This window comes from Ostrea edulis, chromosome 10 (genome assembly GCF_947568905.1).
Source record: "Ostrea edulis chromosome 10, xbOstEdul1.1, whole genome shotgun sequence".
NCBI classification, from domain to species: Eukaryota; Metazoa; Mollusca; class Bivalvia; order Ostreida; family Ostreidae; genus Ostrea; species Ostrea edulis.
The window spans coordinates 19,168,949-19,193,047 of record NC_079173.1 but is presented as its reverse complement, the minus strand read 5'-3'; the positions used below and the strand labels follow the sequence as shown (position 1 = coordinate 19,193,047).

The window sequence follows — 24,099 nt, the reverse complement described above, 5'->3', positions numbered from 1 at the left end:
CAGTTTTAGTATTTAATTGCTAAATGATAATCTGGTAATCTACGTTGGGTTTTTTGTAATCTACGCTCCTTGTGTTTTTGAATGACTTTAGTATTGCATCCGCATTTGGGGAGTCCTTAGAATAAGTTTTTTATATCAATTTCTGATTAAATTAGCGTTTGTAATATAACTTCCTTGAAGGTTTGCAATGATTTGTCTGATAACCAAAAGAAAAAGCGATATATCCCAGTGAACTCGAAATAAAGACACCACAGAGTCGTCCACTTCTGCATCATACTTAGATATTTTATTAAAAGTGGATATTAACGGCAAACCAACAACTCGATTTCAACTTCTCCATCGTCAACTTCTCCATCGTCAACTTCCAATAGTGATGTAGCAATATTTCATTATCATCTGCATATGGTGATTATGTCTCTTGACTGATTCAATACAGAAGAGCTTGTCCTGTGTATGGTTAGTTTTTAAATCGAATCAGGCTACTGACAAACAATTTATTGGTGCAGGGGTTTCAACTGCCTCGTTTAAAGTCAACTTCTATGTTCGTTATAACGATCTAGTTTGCAAATACAACCTATAGTTGTGTCAAATGATGTCTGACATCTTTCATACCGATTGTTAGGCAGTTCTTGGTACACTGATTTAAACTACGGATAACACCGTTTACCTGATCAAGATATAGGGCTCACGGCGAATGGACCGGTCAACAGGGGATGCTTACTACTTCAAGGCGCCCTATCCTGCATCCGGTATATCCAGGGGTCTGTGCTTGCTATTTTGCATTGTGTGTAGGAGTTATGAGATTGATCACTGTTCGTTATCTTCACCTTTCATGAATGTGCAATATTCGATATATCAGCTCTTTTGTGATGGAGATTCATTCACTATTCTATAGAACGCTTGCATGAGTACAAGACGTATACATACAGTATAGAGTGGCTGTGTAAATAAGGATAACATTTTTTATATCCAGGAGTCTGTGTTTGCCCAATTCTCTATTTTTCATTGCTTAAAGGAGTTGTGAGATTGATCACTGTTCGTTATCTTCACCTTTCATTTCTCATTTCTACAATAATCTGACAATAAATTACAATGTCACATTTTAGATGTAGCAATAACATTGGACCTCGGTTATGAATGGACATGCAGATTTTTAATCATCGTTTTATTCCCTTTTCGAGAATGTATTCTTTCTAGCCTCATCTTCACGTTTTCCACAGGGAAAAATGATCTTGCATTATTGTATATATGAATGTCTAAAGCATCGCGATCTGCAGTATTTCACTTCAACACCTTCAAGATTGGTAAACGTTAAATATTAAGCTGTCAATATTGGATCACATGTCCAAATTCTACATAATTTAGTGAGATGTTAGCAATAAAGCATCTGCAACGAAGTACTAGTAGTTTCTTTCCTCTTTCATTATGCTAGATATAAAGATTAGGGTGTAGAAAAGTGAAGATAGCAGACAGTGACCAATTTCAATCTAAACAATGGCAATTCGTGATGTAAAATATATTATATCTCACCTTTTTTTTTCAAATTTGGTATTAGTTCAATTTAAATTGGTTGTTATGAATTATTATCAATGTTCGTATTATTCTTAATTGACAGCGTAATATTACGTTTTAATAAAAAATAAATCACAAATTAAATGTGAAATACTGAAGGAGCAAGATAGTAGTAATCAAGGATGACGAGCATAGTGTGTGTGAGTTCGCATATGCACGCTTCTTTTAGCAGAATTTTTACTTTAATCCATTATGCCTGTGTAAATTGGCTAAATTTGACTGCGTCATGACCACAACCATTTGAATTACAAGTAGATATCCAACATGGATGTAAAGAGACATTGCTAACTGATGATTGTACTAAACAATTCATGATGTACAAATGCTAAGAATTGGATGAAAATCATTATCTAGTCATATAGTACTTAATATCACAAAAAAAACCCCTCTCAAATAAGCAGCGCAGTGGTTGTAAGAAGATACCATCTTACGACAAGAGGCCCATGGGCCACGTCGTTCAGCTGAGTCACCTTGGCTCATATGTAAAGCTTTTTCATATATATATATATATATATATATATATATATATATATATATATATATAAAAGCACTAAAGTTCCAACAACACCCGATACCTCAAAGTGTTGGATCCACATGGATACAAGGTCAAATACACAAAATTATACAAAGCACTAAAATGACCAACGACACGAACAACGAGATTGTCAAATTTTCGGGACGACCCGTCCCTTCTTCAGGACAAACGAAAACAATTACATAATGTGGTCAATATCAACAGAGCATAATGACAAAAACTAAATATAAATACATCTAGCACTACAACTGCACTAATCTACAAACGTATTTACAACGCAGACTACATGTTTTTGGTCTTTAGGCCTGCCAATCAATGTTAAAAGTGGAGCGAATTAGGACATGCCTTATTCGTCCAGAGAGCTGATCCAAAATGTCCGAAAAGAAAAACAATAAACTTAATTAATCTCAAGTGAAACGAGTTAGCCCAATTACGTAGACAAATAGTAAAGCTAACTCGTACCCAGAGATATTCTCTTTTAACTATGCATAATAAATTATGAGATTAATTAAGTTTATTGTTTTTCTTTTCGGACATTTTGGATCAGCTCTCTGGACGAATAAGGCATGTCCTAATTCGCTTCACTTTTAACATTGATTGGCAAGTCTAAAGACCAAAAACATGTAGTCTGCGTTGTAAATACGTTTGTAGATTAGTGTAGTTGTAGTGCTAGATGTATTTATATTTAGTTTTTGTTATTATCCTCTGTTGATATTGACCACATTATGTAATTGTTTTCGTTTGTCCTGAAGAAGGGACGGGTCGTCCCGAAAATTTGTAAGAAACATCGGTGTTTTAATGTACCGACTCTCCGTGCATATTTTGCGAGTTTATTCAGCGATTAGTCATAAAATGCTATCATCAAAACAATAAAGAAAACAAGAAATGTTTGTCAAACAATACAAATATACAACAACAACCTCAACGTGATGCAGAATTGAAAACGTTTATACAAATGCATAATTTAATTGATAATAGTTCCAAACCAATTGAAGTCAAGATGTTGAGTGGATAATATCTTCCTATGTCCAAAATGGACTGACCCTTGCCATTTGACATGTACCCTAAAATAAATAGGAGTCACCTACTCCATCGGATGTACCAGTGTACCAAGTTTGGTGTCAAACAAGCTACTGATTTTTGAAATATAGGATACAATATATTACTATGTCCAGTTTGACCCTTGATTTTTAACCATGTGACCTCAAAATCAATAGGGGTCATCTACTTCTTAAGATATATCGGTGTTTCAAGTTTGATGTCCGTCAAGCAAAGGGTTCTCGAGAAATTGAGTGGATAGTATATTCCAATGTCCATTTTGACCTTTGACCTTAAACCATCTGACCTTGAAATCAGTTGGGGCCATGTACTCCTTAGGATATAGCAGTGTACCAAGTTTGATGTCTGTCAGGCAAATGGTCCTCAAGATATTGAACGAACAGTATATTCCAAAGTCCAGAGTAGACTGAATATTCACCTTCTGACCTAAAAATCAACAGGGGTCCTCTTCTACTCATAACCAACCAACATTTGAAATGTCATAACGATCAAGTGAATGGTTCACAAGATATTGAGCGAACATGTGGTCTGCCGACCGACAAGAACAAAGCAATCCCCCCTTTCTCCTTTGAAAGGGGGCATAAGTAATTGTTTACAGAATCTCATATACATTCATATTGATTTAGAAATTTATTCCGTTACAATGACATTAATGGGCGTCCATGATTCTAGGAAAAAAATACAATCGGAATAATGCATTATGCTTATCAATTTACACTCGTATTTAACCAAATATAATACTCACTTTTTGATATTTTTATGAGAAGGGACACATACTACATATCACAACAGGTTTTTGACTCATTTTGTTTTAGTTAATGCACTGTGCACTTCATTTTTCGCGGAGTTGTTTATATATTTAAAAGTGTAAAATTGTTTTTTTAAAATTATCTTACACCCTGTAACTAATTATTATGAAACAGGCAATTGGAATTTATCACCGTGCAATTTTTAAAACTGCCATGATATTGTGATACCGTGACTAGCACATGTTTTGTGTACACGTCCATTGTTACTTGATTTTGTCAGATTTCTCCATGTTACACGTTTTTCATGGGTCTGGAAATATGCGATTACTTGTGAGTTTTAACTTTGCTTTTGCAGTAAACGACTGATGTACTTACCCATCTAAATGCAGCGACATTTGAGAGGTTTACGTTTGAATTCTTCATTTAGTACCAATTAAATTACTGGTTTTGATTATTGATATGTTTATAATTACCGAAGGGGTCGTTATATCGCACATTGTTACGTCATTTTTCGAATATTTGGTGATGTTTTGATTACAAAACATGGAACGCTCGCATCAGCTTTTTAATTGATATGAACTTTAAATAAAGAAAATATCGTGTCTGTTAAAACTGTATTGCTACAAACTCTCGTACTTTGCTGAAATTAACATTATTTCCCCGAACAAAACTGCTATGTAGTGTGTTTAAGGACAATATTGTCGTTTTCTTAAAAAAACAAATTTGCTGTACTGTACACAAATTCTACTTCATTCTTTTTTGAGAACCTGCATTATTTCCACAAAGATTTATCGTGAAGTTAAATGTGATTGTGGTATTTCCACAATTTACAGACCCCAAAAGGGGATTCGTATATTAAATATATTCGACAAAATACGGTAAATGTGATAATCTATATGTGACTGTAGAATAGTTTGAAAGCGAAAACATAACAAACTGAACGTGCGTTCTTCGTCTGATCCCGGTAGATTCCCGCAGAAATAGTCACATGGTTTAGGCTTTGACACACTTTCGCAGAGACCTCGACGTGGAGTATGATCGGTCGTAATAGATTAATACAATTTTCAAATATTTACTATGCTTTCCAACCTTAGAAAGCGAGATATTACTTTCTTTATTATAAAATATTTACTTCCAAGTTATTTGTTTCATGTTTAGGAATCTATTTTTGTACTTGATATATTTATACCCACGTACGTTGCAATCGCCTGTGACACTTACTGACTTAATTTGCTTACATCATGTATTCATGCACACTATGTTAGCTTTCGTTAATCGTATTGAGGGAACTCACTTAAATTACTGTCAGATTAAACATTCTTTTTGAAGAAGTTCTCGATCTGTAAACTCCGGGCATTTTACTCACAAACTGAATAAAAATGCGAAGTACTTTTAAGTCTGTGAGTAAAATGTCCAGAGTTTACACATCGATCAATTCTTCTAAAAGAATGTTTGATTCCTATAATTCCAATTCATTCACTTTATTAACGATTGTAAAAAAAATAATAGTTTCCCCGCACTATGTTATTTGTTTTCAGGCGTGTATGAATATATCGCATTTTCGGATTTATTGATACATGAACTCTTGTTCAGCTTTATTTTTGTCCAATCAAAATAATTGTAATAAATAACATTGGAATTATATTGTTATAAAAATTCCAACATACATGGATGATATGTCTTCAAAACTTTATGAAGTTGTTACAAAAAACGACTCAAAAATCAGAAATGATGCGAGATGATTGTACCGTTCCAGGCTCTGTACTTGATAGCATGTACCCTGTACGACTTTTAACTATAAGACAATTCCAAGAAAGTAAAAGACTATTCTGTGTGATATTTTATCTCCTCACATACAAGGGATATAGTAATGCCATAATTTGTATGTGGGTTTGTGGGTGGGGGGTATAGTTGTGTGTGTTTTGATATTGAGGTTATAGACAGTCTATACTCCACAAACTTTTTCGCTCGAGTTATTTATTACTTCACATTTGGCATTGTTATCATGAAATGAAGAACCCTGTTGATTCCGGGGTTAAAAGGTCGAAGGTTAAGGTATGCAAAGCTTGTAGACTCTCATTGTGAGGGAATGCCCCATCTTGCAGAGCTCCTGTCTAAATTACTTACGTACTTAGTAATATATCCCGGCTGTATATCCTTTGGTACATGTATTTGGTGTTGAATGAATGTTTACTATTGTTTGCTCGGATCACCCCGGTAATTTTATTCAAAATTCATTCAGATGCGATAAAGTCCCAACGTCGAAATATGTTCGTAACTAGGACACATTTGATATTGAGTCTGACATTCATATTCATTATGAATTATCCAGGCAGGTAACTTATTGCAGGTATTCTACTTACACCTCTTTAAACATTTTATGATTTACTTTTTTTCTGAACATATCTGGATTTCCATTAAAGACATAATTAACATTGGCATAAAAGCGGTATTAAATCAAGTGTAATAAATCGAGTTGTTGCTCAGACATGAGGAATCAGGGAGGAAACTTTTTTGACAATGCTCATTTTCCGTTATTTCTACATGTAAAGTTAGTTTATATTCTCACATTCAACGTAAGATGTACTGGGTGACTACCCCCCCCCTTTCCACTGTTTTCAATAGTAGAATCTAATGATAAGATTTCAAGATCGACCTAATATATTGAACCCACATGTATGTAGTGAAGGAGGACGCCCTCCCTACAATCTAGGATTTTGAAGTTTGGGCAAAATAAATATCTTTGTTAGATGTGGGTTTTTTGTGGTTGCCAAGAATTTTAGACAACTGAAGTCAGCTGCAGCCCCCCCCCCCCCACCTGTTCCCCACACACGCACTTTGAAAAACAATCCTATGTACCTACCAATATTGATATATCAAATCTCGAGGGTTTCAAGTTTTGACATAGAAATCTAACAGCATTCAGAAAATTCTTGAATTCATATATCCAAATCCTAAATCCTCAGTGGTCGATTCAGTTGAAGACCAGGCTAGGTTTTTACTGTCTTATAGACAAGGGGGACTCCGATCGATTATTCTAATTTTACATGCAAAAAAAATGCTGTATGCATAAATTCCAAGTTATGTATCATAATATTGAATTTTATTCAAACTTGAAAATAAACATTAAATTAACTTTATTTGTTTTTGTCTTGTACTAGAATAATTTTATTAAGAAATGATATTTTAGTTTTAAAACCAAACACCCTTTAAATCAGTATATAATCATTTTCAAAAGTAGTTTTCAAATATAGTTTTCTACGTTACATATGGATCGTATATCCCCTGTGGGTTTTTAATGTCGATATTAAGTTTAACAGGTCCCACTTTGGATCAAGATAAAAGAGATCCATTACGTTTGAACATAAGCAGAATAAACTTTTTCCAAAGAAAAATATGCATTTTGCATTTTCAATGTTAAATTTAGTATATATTTGTAATTAACACATTCAAATTAATTTCTTTTTTATTTCTTTTAATTTGTTTTAAGTTTCACAAATTTAATCAATCGGAATCTGTGAAATTTGATTTTCCCAGTTTTCAGTACTTGTACTTTTATTGTTATCTGTATGCTGATGTCAAGGAGCTTTAATCATACGAGGTAAGTATGCTATTCATTTTTGTAAACATTCATATACGATATGTTTGAAAATAGATTTGTCAACCAAACAAAAACATACATTAAACATATTCATATAATAATGTATGACATATATACTCGAATATGGAACGCATGTTCCCCTATGTACATGTGTCACATTTGTTTTTACAATATGTATAGTATGTGGTTAAAATTCAGGTATGATTTGTAATATATGTGTCATGTATGTGAAATGTTTGTATTATTTGAGAACAGAAACATTTCATGACTTAAATATATTCTCAATAACCTGCAGTGCATTATCTATATCAATGTTATTCAGGAAATGCTATATAACCACTGCCATTTCATACTTTTTAAAAGGAATCATGAACAAGTGTGTACAGAAATAGTATATATTTCATGTTTTTTTTTACATCATGTTATGAAACAGGAAATAACGTTTTCAAGATTTTATAATCTTCATTACTCTCTGTTGTATCGTAAATAATTGGTATGTATATCAAAATACTTACAGTTTATGCAGATTTGTCAACTCATCAAAGCTTCCAGTTTGTAACGTTGTTATCCTATTATATTTCAGGTCTCTGGATCAGAAAGATTTCATGATTAACTTTAATTGATGAACACTACAATATTAAAATCGATCACTGTGCATATCGATTCAATACGCAGAAGCAAAATGTTGTGCACAAAATATGGCTTTAAACATGTCATTTAGGTACATCAACGATGATTTATCTATTACATGCATCCAACAATCATCATTTGCACGAATGTTAATATGAGATACTCCTGTAAACTTCAAATTAAACAACATATATTCTTCCAAATGAAAGGTTAAGATAACGAACAGTGATCATCTGTTTCATATTTTGGTGTTTTACTTTCCTCCACTGTATATAATACATTAATTGAAACAAATACAGATGAAATGAAAAGGATTATTTCAATTTATCCATCTTACCCTGTACATATCTATGCAGTGATATTTTATTATCACCTGGGTGTGGTATCCAACTAATTCGATACTCAGGTACATTCTGTGCGTATGAGCAAAATGGTTTGTAATTTTGCACTGACTAAAAGAAAGTTTCCAAACTATGATTTCAAATAAAACTGATGTATGGATGGCAGCTCCGTATTTGCAATTTTGCTTTCAAATGTTGAAAAGGGATTACAGACTATCTACCAACTTTATATCAAACATTGAAACTATTGTATGTACTCAATATTAAACAATATTGATAGCATTTTCATCAATATATTTCGTGGATTTAAGAATAATTCGTCATTTTGATAGAATACATATCTCTTGATACCTTGTCAGAATGGATCAAAAGTATAATAGGAGTATCAAAACCTCGCATTAGGCACATCCAAACGAAAGTACGTACAATTTATTCTTCTGTGTAAACCAGAAGTAATAAAAGAATTAGATAGCTTACATGAGGAATGTGTTTTGGTTCTAACTGACAAAGCTTGTAACAACATTTTCTTTATTTGTAAGTTTCATTATTACAACTGTATTCTAAACAAATTTGACATAGATTCTAAATTTGGTAAGCGGACTTATCCTTCAACTACCCTTTCCAAAGACAACATTCTCAAAAATCATGCTTTAGTTTTAGACACAATTGATGTCCCAATTTTAGACATATTCAACATTCTAGTCAATGGGATGGGTTACATCGCCCGGAAATTATAATGCTCTATAGGCACTGTGTCAAATGTTGGGTAAATGGCTTCAACATTCAGAGGTGTGCATTTCCTAATGGATTGCCATCTGAATACAACAATCGACCTCATAACAAGTTTTTTGTCATATTTTATTTAAAATAAATCACTTGTTTTTGTTAATTATTAACATAGTTGAATTTGGATCATAAAAATGGACATAAAGCATTTCATTTGAGAAGAGTTTGAATTTATTTCAAAATTAAAATGTTATTGGACATAGAACATGTAGGTGTAAATGAAAGAAACTTTTTTTCTCACTCTTCGGACTTAGAAAATACTCTCTGTACAACTGAAAAGAATATGATATATTTTTAATGCATTTCATTGAACAAAAAAAGTAAATTCAAACATTTTTGAAAAATCAAAACACCAACAACAATATCAAAAACTATTTAGATTATATTAAACTATGTAGCTCTTTGTACATAGAACATTCATTCTCTTCAAATGAATAAAAGGTGAAGATGAACGAATATCGGTCAATTTCATAACTCCTATAAGCAATACAAAATAGATAGCTGGGTAAACATGGACCCCTGGGCACACCATGGGTGGAATCAGGTACATCCCCTGTCTACCGGTCACATCCACCGTGAGCCCAATCCAAGGTGAAAATAACGAACAGTGATCAATCTCATAACTCCTATAAGCAATACAAAATAGATAGTTGGGCAAACACAGACCCCTGGACACACACCAGAAGTGGGATCAGGTGCCTAGGAGAAGTAAGCATCCCCTGTTGAGCCGTATATCTTGATCAGGTAAACGGAGTTATCCACAGTCAAAATCACTGTGCCAAGAACGGCTTACAATCGGTATGAAACACGTCAGACAGCATTTGACCCAATACGAGGTTGTATTGACGAACTAGATCGTTATAACGACCATACAATTTACTAAATGCTGACTGTTGAAACCCCTGCATCATCAACTTGTTTGTCAGTAGCTTACCTCAATTTAAAAATGATTATACGCAGAACAAGTTTTTGTATATTGAATCAGTTGAGATATATAAACAATATAATGAGAAACATTTTAAATGTAGTTTAAAGTCATCTAAAACATTTTTTTGAAAAATCAAAACAACATTAAAAATAATGTCAATACAATGTAAATAGTAACGATGATAAACTCTTTCCACAATATTTGATTTTAGAACATTCATATTACTTGTATACAAAAGTCAAGATCGGTTGGTGCCAGTGTGTATTGAATTTGAGAGCTGAACGGAAAACACATGCCGTAGGCCTATATGTTACAGAGCATAGCTTCGATAGAACCATTTTCTCGCAGTCTATCTACGTCTTTGTCCACGTGCATGTTTGAAAGAGTACAGGGACAAAATCTACTGATTTTTATTGGAAAGTCGTTGTGCCCACAAAAAATATTCACGTCTTGTCCCTCATACTTTCCTTCGAAAGTTGAAAAAAAAAACACAGTCCAAATCCTCTCTATTGACAACAAGTACAGCCTTCAACGGCACAAAACACCCTAATGCAGTGTTATTTACAAGCCGTTAATGTGATAATTGGTTTTTTGTCACTTAAATCTAATCTGTGTATGAAATGGCTAACAACTGTTTCCAAATTTTTTCGCTCGAGGTCACATATGACGTCACAGATAATGGCGCGTAAAATATCGAAGGAAATCGCTTTCAAACTTGAAAACTACGCAAACTGTTTCATTTGAAACACATGTAAAGTAGTTTTAGGCATGAAATGGATTAATTTTGCTGAACAAAATTGATAAGTTTAGAAACATGCGATGTGTCCTTTAAGAGTAACCAAAACGTATATCTTGTACTTGGATATGAATCAAAGTTGTGTGTTTGTTGAAATATTACAATTAAAACCTGATTAAAGAATAATTACATAAACAGTCTTGTTAATGTTTACACTTCTGAATAAGGAATAATATATACATATATATCAGTACAAAACGACCAGCCACTGTACAATATAGTTATACAGTGTTATAATTTAATGGAGTTGCACATATTAAATAAATATCAATTAAAACGGTTTAATATAAATATATACATGTAATATCCATGTGCATATTATTCTGCTGTCTTTTAAATAAATATATATTGTAAAACAAGAATAGAGCTGTAATTTGTTGATTGTGCATATTTATTCATAAGTTTAGAACTATACAATCTCGTCATGTAGTCTTGATGTTTTTAATCCATACATTCATAATAATTAAGTAACATTTTCAGAAACACATGGATTTAAGATTACATGTACGTATATTCAAAGTTGTTTAGTACTATTCCAGATGCCAAAATCATACAGCTGTACCTTGTGTGGAATATCGAAAGTTACTTTTCCAGATGCCAAAATCATACAGCTGTACCTTGTGTCTAATATCGAATGTGAAAGATAGACGTCCACTGAAATTACCAGCTATTAGAAAATATGTAGCAACTATGTAGCAAAACGAGTAGGAAGGGAAGTTAGTGACACGGAAGTTTTGTGTATCAAGTGTAGGGCGGGTTATCATAAGTCTCTGAGAACACCAGGTAACTACACTCAAAATGATGACAGCAACATTAGAAATCATGAGAATGATGATTCTGAATATTGTGTTCTAGAACCATCTAACACTAATTCTATGACCCCGAAAACAATTCAGTTCAACATTCCGTCAACATATTTGTCCCATAAATACTGTGTTGTTTGTAGAAAAAAAATATCAAAGAGTGAGGCTTTGTGTAATCCCACTGAGTGAAAGAACGCAGGTTTACATACACAATTCGTTTTTTGTAAATACAAAGACAAGGTGTTACTCCCCTCATTTAGAGGGACAGTATGTTTCACAAATTGTTTTGGTAGCTTTGAAATCCAAGTATTCAACGTCTTACTTCAATCGTACTGATATACGTTCACTTCTTGGAATTGTGAGGACAACTCTCTCAAGGACTGCTGTGTTAAAATTTGACAACGCTTCATCATTGACTGAAGACGGTTGTTACAATCTAACAGGCTTAACAAAAGATCAGTTTGAAGATTTAGCAGCTTTTCCCACTTCCATTCGTCATTCAAACTTCAAAAAAAGTTCTAACTATAAGTTCCAACGCCAGTCATACAGTCTGCACAAGCAGTGTCCTTTGGTGAAGCCAATGGTCATCGTTGGAATTGATGGATATATACTGTTTGTATTAGGCCCATACTTTTCAGATGGCTAGAATAATTATGCAGCAATTAAAAAGCACACGATCACTTTAAACGCCGAGGGATTGAATGATTGGCTTCAGGAAAATGATTTGTGCATAATAGATATAGGTTTTCGGGATGTGGTGGAGTTTCTTGAGGAATAGGGATTGTCAATACATATGTCAATGTGTTTGAAGAAGGGTACCAAACAACATTCTACGGAAGATGCAAATGCTAGTCAGCTTGTTATAAAAATCAGATGGATTTGTCGAGAGTGAGAATGGAAGGCTGAAGCAGTGGCAGGTTTTCGACAAAGTTGTTTCTGATCATTACATACCATATATTGGTGAATTAATTAGATTGGTTTCAACAATATGAAATAGATATCGACCGTTGCTTGCAAGACAAAATCCAGACGGTATCAAATTAACAGAGGAAATGCTTGAAAAGAGTAAACAGGGAAACCATATTCAGAGTCTGATAGAACAAGAAGACTTGCTGAAGAAGAAATCAGTGTATACAGTTGTAGACGGATCGTCTGACCAGTTGAAATACTTCACTGTACTTAGTGAGGAAAAACTGCGTCAAATCACATTAGACATTTATCAATTAGAGGAAGCGCCATTAGATGCGATAGAGCAAATGAAGAAGAACAACTCATACGAACTGAATGTTTGTAAAATCAAAGAAAACCTTCTAAACATCAAAATGCAGTCCCGTCACAGAAATAGTATCACACACACTTTGTTTGTACAGAACAACTTAGATTGGGTAATAACTGGATGGTACGGCACGTGCAAAGTTGGAGTCAGAGTGGCAAAATGTGCCCATGTTTCCAGTGTACTTTGGTACCTAGGGTATTAAATGTTACAGGGACAACAGTATGATTCAAGCTTAAATTTTCCTAAATCTTTATTATATGCTGGTGATATTCCACAAAGTGATTCTGACTGTAGTTCTGTTATTGAGGAGTAAAACACTTTTCTGATTGTAACACTACCCTAATTATTGATAACAAAATGTTAGTTAATTGTTGACGTGATACTGACGTTTGATTGGTTAGAAACAAATGATACAGATAATTAAATGCTGTTGAGCTATTTGTAAATGTACAATTTGTTTGTAGTTGGCTATGGAATTTATTTCTTTTGTTTCAGAAGAAGTTTGTTTCAAATCTTACTGGATGGTATAGTAAAACACAACATAACGTCACTATCAGTTAACATGACGTCACAATCAGTTGCTATTTTCATTAGTGAAAATATAAAGTATGATTTTATTTTTATTGAATGTATAAATCATAGTAATTCACTGTTGAAAGTGCAAGATATTGTTTCTTCTCATGTAGAGGTTTTTGAATAGATTCTGCTTCATAGGATAAAAACAGGTCAGCTAATAAATGAGCAAAATTGTTGCCCATGGTAAATTACAACATACTGTAGGACGAATTGCTCACCAAAGACCACGAAGATATTGTCAATGAAGCACTTACTGGATACAGCAATGTCTCTTTGTTTGTTAGGGTTTTTATATAGTATAGGAATCTTCATATTCATTTAATCCATTAACTGGGATATTAAATGTGTCAAAACTGAAACATGGTTTTGAAGAATGTCCTCTTTTGAAAGGGCAGTTGGAGCATAAGTACGATTACCAAAAGTGGAATGAATGCCAAGTTCGTATATAATACAGTTGTAATAGTGAACCTTACAAAGAAATAGTGTTACAAGCGTTGTCAGCTGCAACCAAAACATATTCCTCATATAACCTATCTAATTCTTTTATCACCTCTGGTTTACTAAACACAAGGGATAGATGGTAGGTACTTTTGTTTTTATATGTCTAATGCGGGATTTTAATATTCGTCGTATACTTTTAATTTATTCTGAAAATGTAGCAAGCCCTATTTCTATTTGCTCTATTGTCTGACATATTCTTCGACATAATTCATAATAGGTATGAAATTATCTCACCAATTGAAAAACCGAGATTATCTGTATTTATGACTTTTAGAATAAGTGATTTGAGGTCCTCATATTCAACTATATTAATATCACTAGTAATGACATGCCCAACTGAACGATAGCTGAAAAAAATATGAAGAATATGTTGGTGGATTACGTAGAAGATGGTCTATATCTAAGTACTGCAAAGTTTGTTTAGAATTAGAAAGCTTGAATGCAATAGTAGAAGTATAGTTGTAGGTAATACTATATGTATCTCTATCAAATGTAAATTGATAGTTTCTAAGTATTTCAATATACATGTATCATACTATCCTGATAAAGGACTTTTAACACGCTTGCTACATAGTTTGATATGTGTACTGCGAATGTCTGCGTCCATGTGCAAACGTATAAAAACAAAAACAAAATTATCCACATTTTCGGCTAAAGTGTGCACGCCTTTTTCTAATGTACTACTCTGTTTCGATATCTTTATTCTTTTTTATCAGGATATATAAGACATTGTGTTACAAGCAGTCAAATGTGGCACCCGTGTCTTGGGTTTATATAGGAAGTGTATGACAAAATATCGGGGAAAAAATGACGAAATTTCTCTATTGATGTTTTTTTTTTTTTTTTTTTTTTTTTTACAGCTATGTCTAATTAAAATGTCACTAGAATTTTAATTTAGGAAATGCAAACTTTGATTATACATACTTGCTATTGAAATCATCATATCGCTATTAGCTTACCAATGCCTCAAAACGACAAACTTTTATATCAAGCATTGTGTTTCACATTCTTAGATGTATAATGTACAAACTAGAACACATAATGTTTATACAAGAATATTGATATTACAAATCGCATTTTCCTCTACGAATCAACCAATTTCAGCGCAGCACACAATCCGTTCATATTGAATATGAACGGATCATGAATTTGTTTAAAGCACGCAACTTATTTTCAATTTTCAAGCTATGAAACATTCTATAGATCACAGAATTAAAATGGACTCTTAAATGAAAATGCCGTTATATTCTGTGGTGCATGGGGGAGATTCTGAATTGTTTTGCAATCTTTTCAAACATATCACATTTCTAATTTAAAAAAAAAATAATCTGACAATAAAGTAAACTATAAATGAGGTGATCTAATTTGTGGACCTGAGTTATGAATGGACATGTTATGTTAATTCATTGATCAACAAATGATAGAGGATACTAGAACAGTATCCTGCCGACTGTAGCTTAAGGAACATTTCTCCCGCAAGGACTTCTAATATAACAGAGCCTCCCCCAACCCCAAGATGCAGCTGACAATTTAATGTAGCAACCTCTCCACAGACCCAGAAAGACTTGGGAACCACCTCTAGGCAAATGTGGTGTTTTTGGAATCTTATTGATGTAGTGGATAAAGAAATAGACAAAATCCTTTCAAAGCCAGATTTAACCCGAGACAATCTAAACAAAGAAGAAAGGTCGGCATTGCAACCATTAACAAACCGGGATAATATTGCCATTAAAAAGGCAGACAAAAGTTCTACTAATGTTGTCATTGACAAAGATAATTTCTTAAAGGAGGTTCATCAACAGATCTCGGACGAACGCTTTTACATAAACTTAAGTGTTATTCTCTGTAAGCATCAAAACATGTGGAAAACGACGGACACGGAGTTTGTCGAAATTTTACACAAAGTATACATATAATGACACCTTTAAAAATGTGATTTGATTCGTGTTTCCATGATAATTAGACATCCGACTTTGTGCAAAGACGTGAACCTCAACAAATGATGAATTTTCCTTTATAAAAATGTGTGTATTCATTTTTCATTTGTTTCATTAAGCTATGTTGTGTGTAATTTTTAAAAAATAAAATCGATTTCCCGCAACCCCTTGACACGAAACATATGCCCTCAAATACCAAAACAATTCACTGAAAATGAAAGAATTTGTTTAAAATTTGTGCAGAAACATAACCACTGGTAGATCGTATCTACCAGTATTACATATAAAAAATTAGAGATGTCAGATTTCATTTTAAGAAAGTAAATTGATTTTAAAACTTGCGCTATTGTGAAATTATGCGAGTTTAATTTCAAAATCTATATCACCTCGACTATTGACTGTAATGCGTTTTCCAAGTATATTCATGATCAAGACAGGTTATGTCCCTTTTCCAAAGTGAAAGTAGAAATTCATTAATTTTGATTTGGATATGTTGAGCTGGTTAAAGTCTTTAAATTAACTGGAATTCTTCATTTGATACATAGGTGTTTGCCGAAGATCATCATGTTCTTGATGGGTAGCGTTCAAAGATGATGTAGCATTGAATTTACGCTGCGATCGTGATTACAACAGGGATAGCTTATATGCAAATATTTCTGAAGAGATTAGCCGAAAAATAAAATCACAGGTGCCATTAAATGTGCCCAATGCCGTTGTCATAACAATTCAGAAGTACTTTACTTTCATTGATTTTGCCTCATTTTGCAAAATAACTAGACCATAAACAAAAATATCGTCGACTGTCCTTATTACAATGATTGACCAGAATCAATAACCTTTTGTTTACGTGTGCGTGTTGTCTCTTCCGGATTTTGATTACGTAATCAAATTCACTGTATTGTTTTCAAACATACACATGTAGAACAACTCTTTTTTTCCGATAATCAACTGCTAGAAAGAGAGTATGACAAAAATATCAACTTGGGCAATCCAAAAATAAGTCTATTTACTTATTACTTTTTCAAGCAAACCTTCAAATCAATATAAAGCCCAACTATCTATTTTGTATTGCTTGTAGGAGTTATGAGATTGATCACTGTTCGTTATCTTCACCTTGCATACTAAAAGTTTAAAGTCTACACTATGTTATTTTATCAATTGACGTTTAGTTGTACATTCCACCTGTATATACATTTTTACAGTTACAAACTTTTTGCAAACCTATATTAACAATGGTCACCGGAATAGGTGACGTCAACGTTTTAGGAATACAAAGTGACATGTTTTTGTTACAAATATATATTCAATTGACATACCCATGGAATTGGAATTTTTCGATGAAAGTAAAGAAATCTAATTACTTTAAAGGTAGTGTGTTGTTTATTTATATAATCCAAGTAATTAATAAGGAAATCGCGGTTTATCACTAATGTCACCGATACTGGTCCCATATGCAATTCACTGGTGAATACAAGCTTTTAGCAAAATATTGTACATGAAAAATGCCTGTGCCAATAGAGATTTGTGAATAAGATTGATCGCATTAACTTTAAGGGTTGTAAATATTCATAAATCTGTCAATTCAGTTTCATTTTTGAAATTTCCAATTGCTCATTCTGAAGTTATAAATTTGTTAATCAACAATAACTATTTATTATTTTAGTATACATTTTTAGCGCTGACTTTCAGGGGTGCGAATTCAAGATTAGATGTTCTAATTGAAACTAAGACGGACATGTTTTCTGTTAGGAATGTATTAGACTCAGCATCATCATATGACAACACAACTGTGGGTCATCAAAATAAGTTGATCCAACATGGCTGTAACTTATTAAAAGATTGTTCAGCTGTAATGTGTCCACTGATAAATTACAGAGGCTGAAAATGTTGGAGAATAATTTATGACCTGTTTATGTTTTTTTTATTTCTCGTTCCCTTTCATGGAAGGAACTGTACTCAATTGAACAATGCAACTCTACATGTCCATCCATAGTTTACTGATATATATATATATATATATATATATATATATATATATATATATAAACGCTCCGGCCGCCAAAAGATGTAGTGTTTTGAATCGAAATAAACTGTTTAGTTGGTTAGTTGTTAGAAATCAGTTCAAGGTATTCATCATCAAGGGAATATATATGAATTAATTTATTGATGATTTCCGCCACATTCAACAATTATTCAGTTATCTGGTGACGCCTAGATTTTATTGGTGAAAGAGAGAACCGAGATACAATGCACCTGGGAAGAGACCTCCGACCTTCCGAAAGTAAACTGGGAAAGTTTCTCCGTTACCGGCGCGAGCGAGATTCGTATGGTGTTGAGTGCGATGCTCTAACCACCCGGCTACGGAGGCCCCGAATGTGTATGGAATAAGTACCAAGAAAATTATGGTGTCCCGTGCATTGTGCAATGACAGCTGCGGCAAACTGCCTTCCTTAACGAAGAAGAACAATGATCCAAAAATACAGTATTGTGCATGTATATGCATGTCAATGACATACATAATGGTTTTATTTTGTATTGTATTCATAATCAATATTCATACCATTGTTATGTCATCAATAAATGTGAAGAAATTCATTGAAAGTTTTGACAGTGATTTCTGTACTTATTAATTATTCCATTCACCCCATCGACAGAAAAACGAAATGAGTGAAACACCAGTGGCGGTTGCTTAATGGCTAGATATTTCGCTTTCGAGAAGTCATCCTGTCAATACAGCAACACTCGATTATAAATTTTCACATAGATTATCATTAACTCTTTCTGACATAATAGTGTTAATCGAACCCGTTTAATGTTTAATTTTTGAAACCATCAAAGGACATAACTCTATTTCTCCCGATAATGGCTATGGAGGAGATTATGTCGAATGTTGAGGAAAATGTTAAGATAACGAACAGTGAGTAATCTCATAACTCCTATACAAATACAAAATTAACAGTAGGCCACATTAGGACATCTGGACATACCAGTGATGGGACCCAGTGTCTATATGGGGAATACGCATCTAACGTCGACCGACACACACCCCATAAAGCCTATTTATCGATCATGTAAAGTGAGTAATCTAAAATGCTAATTTTAAACAAGGCATAGAAATCCCTGTAATATCAACATACACGTATTTCTCAATACCCTGCCTCGATTTAACAAGAGTGCCGCAACCGGTGCAATATACTCCTGTCGGACAGTGAAATTAAACCTGAAAGTATACTATGCATTCTGAATTGATACAACACATATTGTAGATGAAAGGTGAAGAGTGAATATAAAGGCCCTAAAGTGGGTCATGATACACCAGTCCATCTGACACGTGAACAGATTATGTATTTCTCTGAGAGGGAGGTAGTAACACATTTTCAGAGCAATACCTGTGAACATGCTGAAGAAAAATTGGGAAAATGTTTGATTTGATCTTACCCTCAAGTAGTTCATAATGCAACAACCCAACTGAAATGCCAACTGCACTTGGATTCCTCCGAGAGGAAGCCTTTGAATAAATACCAGGGCAATATCTGTATCCGTAATAAAAAAAAAAGAAGCGAAAAACTGTTTGAAGTATTTTTTCAAATTCATTTCAAAATTAAGGATTATCTCCCTCGTGCATAGCTCTTATCGTTAGACGAATTTGACTCCAATTTTTTGGCACGCTGTTTTTGGCTATAATAGCTCTAAAACTTCATTGTTTTCTCGGATTTCAAACATTTTGGTTAAGCATCACTGAAGAGACATTTGTCGAAATGCGCATCTGGTGCATCAAAATGTCTACCGTATAAGTTTTACATTATGACCCCTGGGTCGAGGTCTCTGCTGGTGAACTGTTAGTTCCCGAGAGTCTCTACAGCCCAGTAGCTAAGTATTTCGTTACTAGCTTGAAAATACGGATGTATATTTAATTGCTGTTATAAAATTTAGAAATTCATTTCAAAATTAAGGATTATCTCCCTCATGTATAGCTCTTATCCTTAGACGAATTTGACTCCAATTTTTTTGGCACGCTGTTTTTGGCTATAATAGCTCTAATACTTCATTGTTATTTCGGATTTCAAACGTTTCGGTTGAGCATCACTGAAGAGACATTATTTGTCGAAATGCGCATCTGGTGCATCAAAATTGAAATCGTATAATTTTAACTTTAGCCTAAAAGTAGGTCAAAGATGGGTCAATCCAGCTGAAATACAAACTGAACTTGTATACTTCCAAGGGGATGTATGTGGCTAAATTTCAGGGCAATATCTGTACCATTATAAAAGCCCAGAAAACTTTTGACCTACTTTTAATCCCAATGGAGGTCACGTACGTACGGGCGATCCAACTGAAACTTAACTTGTATTCCCCTGAAAGGAAGCTTATGTGTAAATATGTATTAAGTAAAAAAAAGTGCGGAAGTCTGTTTGACCTATTTTTAGCCTTAAAGTAGGTCTATGATGACGCAATCCATCTGGAATGCAAACTCAATCTTACACTTCTTGAGGGAGATATGTTGACATAATTTCAAAGTCTTGCATGTAGATGCTACGTACAAAAGTCAAGCCAGTCAACCAGCCAGACAGAAAGACGAATAAACAGCGCCATAACATAATACGTCCGGTCTAATGACGGCCACATCAAACTGACCATATCCAGAACAAACACATCCTTATCGAATCAGTTGAAAGACATTGACACCACATGCATATAATAATGGAATATTGTTACATAGATGTAGACAGTTGTCAAAGAGAAAACAGAAGTGATCCCATTTCTCACAAAGTTGGGTTGCTAGTTTGACGTTAACATCTATATTCAATAAGATGTCTAAGTATCAAGCAGATGTGGAAGAATTTGCGGTGTCTTTTATATTGAGTTCACTAGGATGTATCAAATCGACATTTTAATGAAATAAATATTTTTGATAGATAAAACGTAGTCGATATGTAGTGCTGTATCGGTGCATGGGAACTCGGAATAAATGTTGTATTGTTGACATGGTGACGTAAAAAATTATAACGTTTTCAAATTTAAACATTTTAACACATATTTCCTATTTTCACTTTTACTGGCATTGTGTCAAACAAGTAATTATTATTCAGATAGAGATAGTTACAAGATCTGTAGATTCGTCAATCCGTCAAAAATCCCATTCTCTAAAGTTGTTATAGCATTGTTCCACAACCCTCTGAAGGATATATATATATTGATTAACCTTAATTGAATAACGTTATTATGATGAAATATATCATAATGTATACAATTGAACACATTTATTAAATATCTTGACCTTAATTAAATCCCCTGAAATAAAAACAACATAATCTGGTTTTGTATTATTATGAGACAAAATTTATACAATGGCACCTACATGAAAAAGAAAGAGTTTTTGTTTTGGTCTTCAATTCAATATTTATATTGATCAACAAATTCTCAGTAGTCTTGTTTAAAGTCAGCATTTCGAAAATTGCATGGTCGCTATGATGATCTAAATTGCAAATACGGCATACCATTGTGTCGAAATCTGTCTGACGTGTTTCATTGCAATTATACCGTTCATTTAAATCTGCTTTTGTCTACGGATTACTCTGTTTACCTAATTGAAATACACGGCACACGGCGGGCGTGACCGTCTATGTTAGTTTAGGATGATGGTAGTGATTTTATGCAAAATGGTTATTGAAATGCAAAATATCAATCAAACCTTCCTGTGTACATATTTTAAGCATGTTCATATAAGTATATGGTAATATATGACATGTACTGCGCATGCTTGATTATAACGTCACACCATGACGCTATGTATTGCTTACTGTAAAGTATGTCAACAAACCGACTTCGACAAAACAACAATACTAGATACCGATCCTGAAGCATATTACTGCACCATTTGAACCGTTCCCATATTAAACCCTTCCGTTTAAACCGTTTAACGTTCCATTTCGAACCCAAAACGTTCCGTTTCCAGATCAAAGCGTTCGTTCCCTCATAGTTTTCGTTGCCGTATAGCCATTCGGAACTCGTGCGTCAGTTTCTTATTGTAGGTCAATATGGCGCTTGGTCCAGATAGTAGACTACAGCTTCTGATTGAACATATTTTAAAGTTATACAAAGGTGGATAGTTCTACAGTTCAAATCCGTAAGAGTTTACAGACAAATCACCGGCTCATCACGACATGAAAGGATATATTTTAATTTGGGATAAACGGCAAATTTACTTCCATTAAGATTCTGAACGAACACCAACGTACTGAATAAGAAAACATGTGCAATGGGCTTATCATTTTGAAACCAATAATTAAATAGCAGCAATGTTACTGTTGATCAAAAGAAACAGTTCGTGCAGTGGGGATTCTTTTATCACCATTGCTATTATCATTATCATCAATGTAGTCAATAGGGGATTTCTAAACAAACAAAATATCAAATTATAAGAGCTGTTGTAAGTGCACATAACTCTTTGACGAATGGGAGTTTGACATATTTCAAAATAGTGAAAATGTTGGGAAATTAAAATGAATTCAACTGGTGTGGTGTCGTCTTCAAAAGAAGTTATAAGGTGATCGAGACACTAAGAGTTGCTAAAGTAACGGTACACGTGTACCAGTCTATGGGTGAGTGGTCACAGTGTACACACTATAGGTCCCCGTTTCAGATGAAATTGACTTTCTTGATATCCCTCTTTAAATTTGGCAGGTTTCGTCAAAGCCTTTTAATGTAGGTGTATGGAATTGCAACATTTACAGATACCATCAAACAACATCAAAAGTCACCGTGATACTGAAACAAAGAGGGTATTCCCCAATCTGACTTAAACGCAAAATGAATTATTTCTATTGAAGATAATTAATTACACTGGTTTTGAAATTAGAATCCTTTATTATCAATTATCATTAAATTCGATACGCAATAGCTTGTTCTCCTTATGGTAAATTTTTAAATCGAGACAAGTTGATGGTATAGAGGTTTCAACAGTCTCGTTTAAAGTCAACATTTTGCAAATTATATGGTCGTTATAACGATCTAGTTTGCAAATTTAACCTATCATTGAATCAAATGGTGTTTAGTGTGTTTCATACCGATTTTTAGACTGTTCTTGGTATTCTGATTTTGCCTACGAATAACTCGTTTTACCTTATCAAGGACTCAAGGCGGGTGTGACCGGTCCACTGGGGATGCTTACTCCTCCTAGGTACCTGATTCCACCTCTGGTTGTCCAGAGGTCCGTATTTCCCCATTTATCTATTTTGTATTGTTTCTAGGAGTTATGAGGTTGATCATTGTTTATTATATATTCCCTTTGATGCGCATATATCGATCTCGTTTTGGATACATTTATTCTGAATGTGCATATGATGAAAATTTCAAATGGGTTGACACGCTATATTAACTGTAATGTACATTTGTATAGTATATGACCATTGATTAAAGGTTACAAAAATGCATGTAATGCAATCATGTAGAAACTAAATTCCTTTTTAAAATCACTTGTGTAAATACCTTTCTGTGTTTCAAATAATCGAAAAAATATGACATTTCATCAGTAGAGAGTGACAATTTTATGCTAGGGACAGCGGACAAAGCCTGAATTGATACAATTCGATTTGTATTTTTTGTTGGTGAACGTTTGAAGTTGTTGTCTATTGATTGCATTACATAAATATAAATATCCCAATGTGAAATTTAAGGCACGTATACTTGTAATATTAATTAACTTCAATTCCCTTCCCTTCAGTGTTCATGCTATCAATAAAAATAGTAAACTTTCAGCGTGCCAAGTAATATATTTTCCCCTACAATACCTATGTATGAATAAAGAGTACCAAAAGAGTCCAAAATGTATCATTTGAAATCGAGGCCAAAACGCTTGCTCCTATATTTGAACAAAGCGTTCCATCCCCGATGAGAACCGTTCATTCCCAATCCCAAAGCGTTCCATTTCCGTTAGAAACCGCCCGTTCTCGCTGAAAACCGTTCCGTTTAAACCCATTAACTTTTTTTTTCTAAACAAAACCGTTCAA

General features: G+C 33.6%; 1 protein-coding gene across 1 annotated transcript in view; it reads right to left on the bottom strand.

The window, feature by feature from the left end:
- LOC130051024 (vasorin-like) overlaps window positions 1-24,099 on the bottom strand; it is a 291,342-nt gene that overhangs the window by 5,483 nt on the left and 261,760 nt on the right. Inside the window, exons 3-4 of the mRNA XM_056152163.1 lie at window positions 21,195-21,266; window positions 8,032-8,103 (exon numbers count right to left, since the gene is read on the bottom strand). Of these exons, the coding sequence (XP_056008138.1) occupies window positions 8,032-8,103; window positions 21,195-21,266 (144 nt within the window). The remainder of the gene's footprint in view (window positions 1-8,031; window positions 8,104-21,194; window positions 21,267-24,099) is intronic.